Genomic DNA, 12497 nt, shown 5'->3' on the forward strand with positions numbered 1-12497 from the left:
GGGGGGTATGGGAGACTTTTGGGGTAGCATTGGAAATGTAAATGAAGAAAATACCTAATTAAAATAAAATAAAATAAAAAGAAAGCTGTAAGGGAAAAGAGTCAAGTAACATCTGAAGGGAGACCCTCTCCAAACTGCTGTTCTGCCTAGAACTTATTGTTTGGTAGTTTTCATGAGCTGTCACCCATGCTGAGGTAGGTTTCGATGATGCAGCTGTCTCTGAATCATTTTAGCTCCTGTGATTACATCTAATGAATCATATTGGTTTACTTAGTTGCACATTAGTGGTATTTTGAATTCCCTACCTAAAGTGAGTAGATATTTGTTCATGTCTCTCAGGAATAAAATCACACCACATCTCTCTCTCAAAAAAAAAAAAAAAAAAAAAAAAGATAGCGGTGGCGCACGCCTTTAATCCCAGCACTTGGGAGGCAGAGGCAGGTGGATGTCTGAGGTTTGAGGCCAGCCTGGTCTACAGAGTGAGTTCCAGGACAGCCAGGGCTACACAGAGAAACCCTGTCTCATAAAACAAAAACAAAAAACAAAAACACAAAAAAGACAGGGTCTCTATGTAACCCCGGCGGTCCTGGAACTCAGTAAGTACTGATATTAGTCTGGCTTTGAACTCAGAGGTTTACTGGCCTCTACCTGCCAAGTACTGGAATAGGTACTTTTATGGTATATAAATTATATATCAATAAAGATATTAAAATAAGATTATATTTTAAGGCACCTTTCATTTCTAGAATTACCATAGGTAAATTCATCATAGTTTACATTTTGCCAACTGAAGATACAAAATGAGAAGGCATCGTTGAGGCCAACTATTTAAAGAACATTGTGAATATTAAGAGAATCTCAAGGTTAGGTAGATGGCTCAGTAGGGAAGAGCAACAGCTTTCCAAGCATGAGATCTAAGTTCAGAACCCCAGCCTAACCCAAACAGCATGCTTCTTGTCCAGTGAGGGACCCTGCTTCAAGGGACTAAGGCAGAGAAATTTAGAGGAAGACACTTGATGTCTTGCTCAGGCCTCCACATCTACATACACACCCTTCTCACATGCTCGCATGCATGCACCATACATATCACAAATCCATATGTTTGAAAAAAGAGTAGTTTAAAATGAGTCTCTCAGAGACAATATTTCAAAAAAACAGTTCTTGACATAAAAAAAGAGAGAGATGTTAAATGAAGTGGTTAAAAATTATGCTCAGCTATTCTCTTTTTTTCACCCTCATTCACGCTACACAGATTACAGTCACCACTAGTAATATCAACTATCATAATAGAATAGAATACAATAGAAAACCAAGAACACATTTTACCACTGTTACATTTAAAAAATGTCCTGTTGTAAGCCCACAGTGCGTATGATACCTACTGACTCAGCTTGGTAAGAAAGCACATGGAAGATGCCTTTCTCAACAATCATCTTATACACACACACGTTGGCCTCGGTGTAGCAGCTCTGCATTAATCTGACATATAATCTCTCCAGATCCTGGAAAAGAAAACAGCACAAGCATGAGACCTGCCACAGATGTCACTAAAAATTTCCACTGCTCAAAGTCAGTAGCAACTTACAGTCATGGCAGCTTGAAAAAATTCATCAGCAATCTGAGCATTTCCAGTATACAACCACTCTTTTCCTGTTTTTATATTCATCTAGAAAACAAAAGTTAGGAAATTATTTTAAAATTTCACACCTCTCCCTCATTGGTTGAAAGATATTGGAGAAAATAATTTATCTATATATAGAGAGATGATATCCAGGGATAAAAAACAGCAATCAGCACTTCCTAGAGTTCTGCGCTCTGCTTTGATTTTCAATTTAAGAAAAGTGGTCTTGAGAAAAGCAATTAACAAAAAAAATGATGTTTGTGCTGGTTAGTTTTAAATGTCAACTTGCCACAGCCTAGAATCACCTGAGAAGAGATTCTTAATGAGAAATTATCAAGGCTAACCTGGCCTGAATATATATTGTTAAGATAGTCTCTTGATTGTTAGCTGATGCAGGAGGACCCAGCAGTTTGGGTGCTGCCATTCCCTAGGAAGGAGATCTTGTACTAGATAAAGCAGGAGAAAACCAGATGAGAGCAAGCAAGCAAGGATGTGTATATTCTCTTTGATCTTGACTGGAGACACAATGCTTGAGTTCTTGCCTTGCCTTGCCTTGCCTTGCCTTGCCTTGCCTTGCCTTGCCTTGCCTTGCCTTGCCTTCAACAATGGACTGTGACCTGGAACTGTAAGCTAAATCCTTCCTCTTATACACTGATTTTTGTTTGCCTATTTCATCACAGCAACAAAAACAGAACTAGAATGCCTTGAAAACACATCTTCTGAGAAAATATTTTTAATATTTTAATCATGCATGAAGTTCTCAAATTTTCCATTTATAATTATTACCCCAATATTTTTACGGATTTCTTTTTCATTTTTAAGATTTATTTATTACATTGCAGTGTTATGTACTGCATGTATGCCTGCAGATCTCACTACAGATGATTAAGAGCCACCATGTAGTTGCTGGGAATTGAATTCAGGACCTCTGGAAGAACAGCCAGTGCTCTTGACCTCTGAGCCAGTTCTCCAGCCCTATCCCAATATTTTTAATAGTTATATTATAGAGAGAAAAAAGATTCTAAAAATTCAATGTTTCACATAAGGGAAGAAATTTATAGGATGAACACTGGACTATGAGCCAGCACACCTAAGTTCCAGTTTTTAATTCCATCTTTAGTATAGCGTTGAAGAACTGCATGATTGAATTATTATTAAATAGTCTTTCCTGTCACAACCTGAAAATGCTCTCAATACTATAACTGATAGGTAAGCAATAGCTGATATGTAATAAACATAAACACAAACAAGGACTGAATTGAGGTGAAAGAACAAGCACATGCCGGGCGTGGTGGCGCACGCCTTTAATCCCAGCACTCCGGAGGCAGAGGCAGGTGGATTTCTGAGTTCGAGGACAGCCTGGTCTACAGAGTGAGTTCCAGGACAGCCAGAGAAACCCTGTCTCAAAAAACCAAATCTTCTAGTATAGATCCCCAGAAGTGATAATAAGAAAGTATGCTTCTAATTCAGTAAGAGTCCTAGAAACTAAGAGGCATTTTCAATGAACCAGAAATTAAGAAGAATCTCTAAAAAGAGAAAAACAAATGAGACAAAAACTCTCATCAGAAATGCACAAATATGGAAAATGTGAAAACAAAGAAGAGTATCTATGGAATCCAGTAAATTATAAGGGTTACACCAGTAATCCTAGCACTTTGAAGACTCATGCAGAAGGATTACAAAGCCCAGGCTGGGCTACATAGTAAATTTTTATCAAAAACAAGGGATGTGTGTGATTCTTTTCTATTTATTTAGCTATATCCCTATCCCATTAAAACAATACTTTGACCAGTGGCACATGCCTACACTCCCAATACTTGGGAAGCAGTAACAGGAAGATCACTGCAAATTTAAGATCAGAGCCTACATTAATGAGTTTCAAGCCATCCAGGGCTACACAGCAAGACATTATCTTTCAAGACTGGAAAAAAACAAACAAAACACAAAAACAAACAGGACTGGATATGAAGGCACTTGAGATCCTAACATTCTAGAAGCCAATAAAAGATAGGATAGATGGGTGGCCCCATCTCTCAACCGGGGTCCTTGCCTAACCTCTGGAGATGGTCTCTACCGGTTCTCCCTCCCCTTTGTGGGGTATTTCAGCTGATGTCCTCCCCATTGGGTCCTGGGAGCCTCTTGCTTTCCTGGCATCTAGGACTTCCTAGTGGCTATCCTCAGTTAACAAATTCTAGCAAGAATGTGGAGGATAAGAAACCTGTATTTGAGCCGGGCGTGGTGGCGCACGCCTTTAATCCCAGCACTCAGGAGGCAGAGGCAGGCGGATTTCTGAGTTTGAGGCCAGCCTGGTCTACAAAGTGAGTTCCAGGATAGCCAGGGCTATACAGAGAAAACCAAAAACAAGACAAAACAAAACAAAAACAAAACAAAACAAAAAAAACAAAGAAACCTGTATTTGCTAGTTGTTGGGATTATAAACTTGTATAGCTACCAAGGGAATCTGGAGATTTTTGGGAAAAAATATAAAAGGGGATCTACCATACAACCTAGCTATACTCCTCCTACATTCTCTTAAGTTTGTCTGTTGCTGTGATTTAAAACACCCTGAGCTAAGAGACTTATAAAAGAAAACATTTAACTGAGCTTATGGTTTCAGAAGGTTAGAGTCAGTGATGTTCAAACAAATGCATGATGGCAGGAACAGGTGAGACCTCATATCTTGATCCAGCAGCAGGACACACTGGAAATGGTGTGAGCTTCTGAAACCTCAAAGATGCCTCCTAGTGACACACCTCCTCTCACAAGGCACACCTCAGAAATATAGGGCATCTATGTTTGTTTATTGCAGCACTAGCCACAACCACCAAGATACAGAATAGGCACACACTCATCAGCAGACGAATAATAAATAAAATGTGGCAAATATACATGATGGAGTTTTAGTCGCTCATAAGGAAGAACAAAATAACATAATTTGCAGGAAAAAAAGAAAATAGCTAATAAAAATTTTGAAAAAAAAGAAACTGACCAGTGAAGTAACAAAAAAAAAGTGGATGGTATTATAAACCATCATGTTAAAAGGAAATAAACCATACTCAGAAATAGCACATGTTTTCTTAGGTATGTAAAAAAAATCTCTCTCTCTCTCTCTCTCTCACTCACACACACACACACACACAAAACATAGAACTAGAAAGGAGACCATTTTGGACAGTAAAGAAATAAAGGGAGATGGGGAAGATGTCAGAAGAGGGTAATAGGGAGATTAATATAAGCAAAGTACAATTATACACATTTATCAAATGGACATAATACAAGGTATTAAAATTAAAAAGAAACAGTAGCCATGGATTGATTATTCTATTTAGTGATAAATAAATGGAGGAATTGTGGTACTATCTTCACTGATTTTTCTTTATGCTTGATCTTTATTGTTTTAGCATTTTAGTCTTTGCCTGGATCTCTATAGGTGGGCTATGCCAAACTACTATGCTATTTTTAAATATTAATAACTAAAGAAGATGACTTTCTATTCCACCCATGACTATATAGTTTGAGTCAAATCAGTCTTCCCACTGAAAATAGCATTTTGTAAAGGCTGAGCAAAGCACTTGGGTGACTTCAGTCTTTGAAAGAAGAGAAATACAAAAGGAAGGCCCACATTCCACACAGTTTTACCCCATCATATATGACAGATGTGTATTTACATACTATTAGCATACTTATCTATTTGTACTCATTTATAGTTCACAAAGCACTTCTCATAAAACGATAATTTTAACCCTATGGCACTGCACAAAGAATATTATTCTCCTCATTTTACAAATGAGAAAACTAACCTTTCAAGGTAACATAGCTAGTAAGTCACAGGGCTAGAAACCATACCTCGGTCTTCACACTCTACATGCCAAATGCTTGCTGGATATATAAGCCCACAGTCCCAGCTACTTAGGAGACTGGCACAACAGGATCACTTGAGGCGAGTAGTTTAAAATTAAACTTGGTAATAAGAGTTATTACCTATTAGAATTACCTTGTTATCTACTAGAATTAGAATTACCTATTAGAATTTCCCTTTAGCAAAATTAAAATTTTGAGGGCTGGTGAGATGGCTCAGCGGGTAAGAGCACCCGACTGCTCTTCCGAAGGTCAGGGGTTCAAATCCCAGCAACCACATGGTGGCTCACAACCATCCGTAACGGGATCTGACGCCCTCTTCTGGAGTGTCTGAAGACAGCTACAGTGTACTTACATAATGAATAAATAAAATTTTTAAAAAATTAAAATTTTGAGACTCTTGCCTCAAAAGTAAATAAACAGTCAGGCATGGGGACACACTCCTTTAATCCCAGTAACAGGGAGGTAGAGGTAAAAGCAGGAGGAGTATGTCTCTGGATTCAAGGTCAGTTTGGTCTACATAACAAATTCCAGGACAACCAGGGCTGCATAGTGAGACCCTGTCTCAAAAACTGTAGGGCTGAAGAGATGCTCAGTGGTTAAGATCATTTGCTGCTCTTCCAGAGGACCCAGGTTTTATTCCCAGCACCCACAAAATGATTCAAAACCATCTGTGACTCTGGATCCAAGGAATCTGATGTCCTCTTCTGGCCTACAAGGGCACTAGTCACACAAATGGTGCAGGTAAAACACCCAAAGATACAAGGAAATAAATAATAAATAGGTAAATAAATCAGCAAGTAAGTCAAGCCTGGTGGCATACATATGTAATCTTAGCACATTAGGATGCTGAGGCAGGAGGATCGATCATAAGTTCCAACTAAGGCTGGAGGCTATGGTTTGAATATGAAATGTCTCTCAGAGGCTCATGTGCCTGAGAATTAGCCTTCAATTGGTGGTGCTATTGGAAATTTCAGTGAGTCAGAACTGGCTGAAAGAAGTCAGGCACTGAGAACAGGTCCTTAGGGCTACCTTGTCTCTGATCATTTCCATTTTGAAAGGAAAATATTGGGACACTGTCTTGATATATATATATATAGCCCTCCTTGATCAACTTGGTATTGAAATGGCCTCTAACTTTCCTCAACCCTCCTGCCTCAACCCCCCAATCAATAGAGATTACAGACATGTGCCACTATGCCTGGCTTCCTTCATGCCTTTTCTTTGCTTTCTGGCTAGCATGATGTGAAATGCTCTGCTTTACCAAATGCATTATGGCATGACAGACTGATACCTCTGAAACCATGAGCCAAAATATACCCTTCCTTCATGTTGTTATATCATAGTATTTTTTAAGTTACATTTTTATTAGATATTTTCTTTATATATATTTCAAATTCAAATGCTATCCCGAAAGTTCCTTATACCCTCCCCCCTGCCCTGCTCCCCTACCCACCCACTCCCGCTTCTTGGCCCTGGCGTTCCCCTGTACTGGGACATATAAAGTTTGCAAGACTAAGGGGCCTTTCTTCCCAATGATGGCCGACTAGGCCATCTTCTGCTACATATGCAGCTAGAGACATGAGCTCTGGGGGTACTGGTTTATCACAGCAATTAGAAAGCCAGCTAAGGGTTGGAGAGATGGCTTAGTGGTTAAGAACATTGACTGTTCTTTCAGAGGTCCTGAGTTTAATTCCCAGCAACCACATGGTGGCTCATAACCATCTGTAATGGGATCTGATGCCCTCTTCTGGTGCGTCTGAAGACAGCTACAGTGTACTCATCATATACATATATACATGTATGTATATATATATATGTGTGTGTGTGTATGTATATGTATATATATGTACATATATATACACACAAATACATATATATATACATATATGTGTATACATATACATATACATATACATATACATATAATTAAATAATACCTTAAAAAAGCCAGCTAAAATGCTGGGCTACAAAATGCTGTCTCAAATATCAAAATAAACCAATCAACTAATCTTGAACTCCTTTCATTGCTGAATAGTTCAAATTTTTCATGAAAAAAAAACTTTTTTGTTTTCTGAGACAGACTGATGTAAAAATCTGTATGTATCCCAGGCTGACTTCAAATTTGAAAGCCTCCTGCCTTAGCTTCCTAAGTACTGCAATTACAACTATGTGCTATCATACCTGGCCTAGAAAAAATATCCATCAAATTGGAGGTGATAAATGAAATAATTTATAAATATAGGATTACATTTCAATATTTTCTTCATTGAATCATTCTATTAAATACAGTACTTATGAGAACAACTATACTACTTACATTAATAAAAAAGAAACATGGAAAACACTAAAGGTTCTTCCAGTTTTATATTAAGTTCAATTATTTTCATAGAAGTAAATAACTACTGTGTCATTTAATCTTATTTCATTTCTTCAATGAATCAGGGCTTACCAAAATCTGTCTTTGAATAGCTTCTTCTGAAGAGACTGAGATTCCATGCATATATACCAGCTTGCAAGCAATATAACACACTGCAAAAAAGTAATTAGATATCCATGAAACATAAAGCACAAATTTTCTTTTTATATATTAAAAAAATAAATGATTAAAATGAAGGCAGCTTTATTGTTTATAAAAAGAAGTTGTGGGGTTTTTATTTGTCTTTTGCAAAGTTTTGCTGTGGGTTTTGTTTAGTCTGGCTTTTGTTGTTCTTTGAGACAGGATCTCATGTGGGCCACACTGGCCTAAAATTTACTATGTAGCTCAATGTAGCTTTGAACTCCTGAACCTCCAGCCTTCAACTCCTCAGTGATGGAATTAGGACATGGACCACCACATCCAGAGTAGTTTTTCTTTAAATTTTTTTTTCATACAATGTATTTTGATCATGTTCCTTCTCCCCAATTCCTCCCAGATTATTCCCACCTCCCTACCCACCCAACTTCATATTCATTCTCTCTCTCTCTCTCAAAAAAAAAACAGAAAATCAAAACAAACTAACAAAAACCCCATTAAGACGAAAAATATAAAACAAAACAAAAAGCATAGAAAAACACATGGAATTCATTTTGTGTTGCATCCAGCATATTTTTTTAATCTTTTCTTTTTCTTTTTCCTGTGCTAAGGTTCAAACAACTCACATAGTGAGTGAGTGCTCCAGCACAGAGCTAACCTCCTGGGCCTCAAACAGGAATTTCAAAAGACCATCTAAATAATCAGTTTTCCAAAAGTAAAAAAACCTGGTTTATCAAATGAATTGCTTGCTTACTAATTCTAGTCAAATATATTTAATGATATAATATTTATAATTCTAACATTTTAATATCCGTAGGAGTTAAATCCTAAATCTCCACTGAGGACATCTGATTCCACATAATGCCCCTGAAGCATGCTGACAAAATCATTTTCATGAGAGCTGCAGCCTATAGTTTATTCGTCATCTAACAAATTTCTGGATTTCAGGTAGTTTTATGTTTTCTTCTAAAATCTGAAACTTTCTAAATATTTTCTAAGATGACATAAAAGTTCTTGAAGTATAACATATGAAATTCAGGTGCCTTTATTGTACAGTTGACTGTCACTGAAAATAGGAAAGTCTGCATAACTGTAACTTGTTCACATCTGGACTCTGCCTTATTGTAAAACATATGCACATTTTAAAAAATGAGTTTACTGAACTAGTTACCTTTTTCTTTTGAGACAGTCTCATACAGCCCAGACTGGCCTCCAACTCATAGGGACTCAGTGCCCTTGAACTTCTGATCTTCCTGAGTACTCAGATTACAGGCATGCACCATGCCTAATTTTGTAGTGCTAGAAATGGAACCCAGGATTTCAACATTCTGAACAAGGACTCTTCCAGCTGAACTCCATACCCAGTCAACTTTATGCTAGATGTAAGTAATCATTCTACCCATGCTGGGACCAGTTTTTTTTTTATTATTATTATTATTTTCTGAGACAGGGTTTCTCTGTGTAGCCCTGGCTGACCTGGAACTCACTTTGTAGACCAGGCTGGCCTCGAACTCAGAAATCTACCTGCCTCTGCCTCCTGAGTGCTGGGATTAAAGGCGTGTGCCACCATGCCCGGCTACTGGGACCATTTCTTATAAATGTTCCACCATAAAAGAAATATTTCCCAGATAAAATTTAGGATGATTGAAGTGGTCAGATTTTTATTGCTTATCGTGAAATGTAAAAAAAAAAAAAATCTATTTATCTGTTAACAAAGTTATTTTTCTGACATGTACTTTGGTAAAATAATTTCTAATTATATGTTTACATTTATTTGAATTTCCATTTAATTGTTTCCTTTCTTTTTGTTAATGTTTATTAATTGTTTCGTTATTTTCAAGAGCCCTGATGAAATTACTCCCCCACTTAAAGTTATGTTCAGTCCCAACTCCAAATTTTCTTCCATTCTACCTTCAAACATTAAAAAGCAGCCGGTGGCACATGCCTTTAATCCCAGCACTCAGGAAATAGAGGGAGGTGGATCTCAGAGTTCGAGGCCAGTCTGGTCTACAGAGTGAGTTCCAGGACAGCCAGGGCTACACAGAGAAACCCTGTCTCGAAAAAGGAAAAAAGAAAAAGAAAAAGAAGTAACTTCACTGTGTTTCAAACCTTTATCCCACTTTTCCTCTTTCTTTCAGTGCTAAACTTTCTAAAATTTGTTTTAAAACTTTATGTATGTATATTTTTGTCTGCATGTATGTTTGTATACCACATATATATGTCTGGTGCCCACAGAGGCAAGGTGTCGGATCTCCTGAAACTGGAGTTAAAGATGGCTGAGAATGACCATGTGGGTACTAGAACTTGAATCATTCTTTTCTCCTCCAGAGAACTCAACTACTCTCAGAGCTTCCAGCTACGACCTTCACATGAGTAACTGACAAAACTACAGGCTCAGCCTAGATGAGTCATATCTCCAATCTGTTACCACAAACAGTTTTAAGGATGGACATAAAGTTCAGTGACAAAAGTGTTCACTTAGGCCAGGCAGTAGTGTCACACACCTTTAATCCCAGCACTTGGGAGGCAGAGGCAGGTGGATTTCTGAGTTCAAGGCCAACCTGGTCTACAGAGTGAGTTCCAGGACAGCCAGGGTTACACAGAGAAACCCTGTCTCGAAAAATCAAAAAAAAAAAAAAAAAAGAGTGCTCACTTAGTATGCATGAGGCCTTCAGTTCCCAACACACACACAAATAAAATTTACAAGCCTATCCTCTATTTTAGGCTTTCCAATTTCTGTTCATTATTCCATAATTCTTTCAAATTATAAAATCTATAAAAGTCTTGGTAACATCTTTCCGTCATTACCATAAGGCAGGCACACTGAATTGTGTTTATAAGGAGACAACTATCTTCTAAGCAACACAGTTGTAGAGCAAATCACTTAAATCTTCCTGTAACATAACAAATTCTTTACTATGTCAAAGTATAACCCAAGTATCTAATTAATAACATATATAGCTGGGCAGTGGTGGTGCATGCCTTTAATCTCAACACTTGGGAAGCAGAGGCAGGTGGATCTCTGTATGTTGGAGGCCAGCCTGGACTACAGAGACAATTCTAGGCTAGCCAGGGCTATTATACAAAGAAACCCTATCTCAAAAAAACAAAACAAAATAATATTTAAGCAAGATGAGGTAGGGCATAAGAATTCACTTGTGTAGTGCTTCTCTGATAGATAAATTCTTATTCTTCCTTTTCTCAGAGCTGTAGAAGTCAAGGCATCTGCAAGCAATAATACCCGTACTTATCTTAAAGGGAGAGAACTATTCTCTAAACAAAATAATGGAGGGGAAAACTCATAAATAAGGATATTCTTAATTATTTCAACTACCCTATCTGAAACTGTATAATTTCATTTATATTCACAAACATAAACACTTAGTAAATTCTGCTTGCTGTATACAGAAAAAAGTAATTCACCTTTACAAAGTCAGAGTTCTTTACTTCACTGTGTCCTTTATAACTAAATGGTAACTCTCATGAATGCATTTTCCATCACTATCCTTGTTAAAAACCAGTAACTGTCAGCACATTAGGCCTTAAACATTTTAGCTAAAGCAACCAAAGCTATACCAAACACTAAAGCATACAGAAAGATGTTTGTCTCTGCTTGTTTCACTGTTCTCATTTTTCATTCTTACAAGTAGAAATATAGTTTTTCTTGGTTTTTCTATAGCTTTTCTTGGTAATTTACCACTATGTTTATTGGATTACCACAGGAAGAGATGATTCTTTTTAAAAAAAAATTTTTTTTTAAAAATCAGGAGGCTAAAGAGATGGCTTCGTAGTTAGAAATACTGACTGCTTTTCCAGAGGACCTGAATTCAATTCCCAGCACCCACATGGTGGCTTACAACCAACTGTAACTTATGTATGTGGTATGCAGGTATATATATAGGCAAAACACCAATACACATAGAATAAAAATGTAAAAATCTAAATGCCTCACACGGCAATGTATTTCATTCTAATATTAGCAGAGAGAGGAAGTAAGTATTTGAAAGTCCTTAGGAATCTGGACGATTCTGACCATGTCCTCCCAGCGACCCATGTTCTTTCACACTTTCTTCAGGTTTTATTTTCCCATCTTTTGGATAGCTTTGTTAATCTGCAGACTATCTTGCAGTGGTACCTTAAAGCTTGTATTAACAAAGGGATACCTCTAAAAAAATCATGAATACTGGAAAACTATTAGCTTAGGAAACTTTGGTTGTCACTTAATGAATTAATCCCTATGTAAGAACTTGTCAAAACAGTCAAACTTCAGGAGTATTACCCAATGTCTAGTAAGACTATTTTTCATAGTGGGTCAGAAAATGTATACGTACGTTTAGCTGCCTGGTTTTTCCTCACAGACAGTTCTACTCTCTTAGTAACTGCCCAGTTCCACAGGTTCACTGCAATTTCTTCAATCTAGACAAAGGGAAACATTTATTTAGCCAGTTAAGATACTCTACACCTTCAATTATTTATATATAAATGAATACATATATACATATA

The 12497-nt window shown here is 37.2% G+C and overlaps 1 protein-coding gene across 2 annotated transcripts in view; it reads right to left on the bottom strand.

Annotated features, from left to right (window-relative positions):
- The window catches only part of Tex11 (testis expressed gene 11), a 220992-nt gene that overhangs the window by 192468 nt on the left and 16027 nt on the right, over positions 1 to 12497 (bottom strand). For both annotated transcript variants that reach the window (NM_031384.2, NM_001167997.1), the window contains exons 4-7: positions 12326 to 12410; positions 7932 to 8011; positions 1586 to 1666; positions 1383 to 1502 (exon numbers count right to left, since the gene is read on the bottom strand). In NM_031384.2, coding sequence (NP_113561.2) covers positions 1383 to 1502; positions 1586 to 1666; positions 7932 to 8011; positions 12326 to 12410 — 366 coding nt within the window. The remainder of the gene's footprint in view (positions 1 to 1382; positions 1503 to 1585; positions 1667 to 7931; positions 8012 to 12325; positions 12411 to 12497) is intronic.

Source organism: Mus musculus, chromosome X, assembly GCF_000001635.26.
Source record: "Mus musculus strain C57BL/6J chromosome X, GRCm38.p6 C57BL/6J".
NCBI lineage: Eukaryota > Metazoa > Chordata > Mammalia > Rodentia > Muridae > Mus > Mus musculus.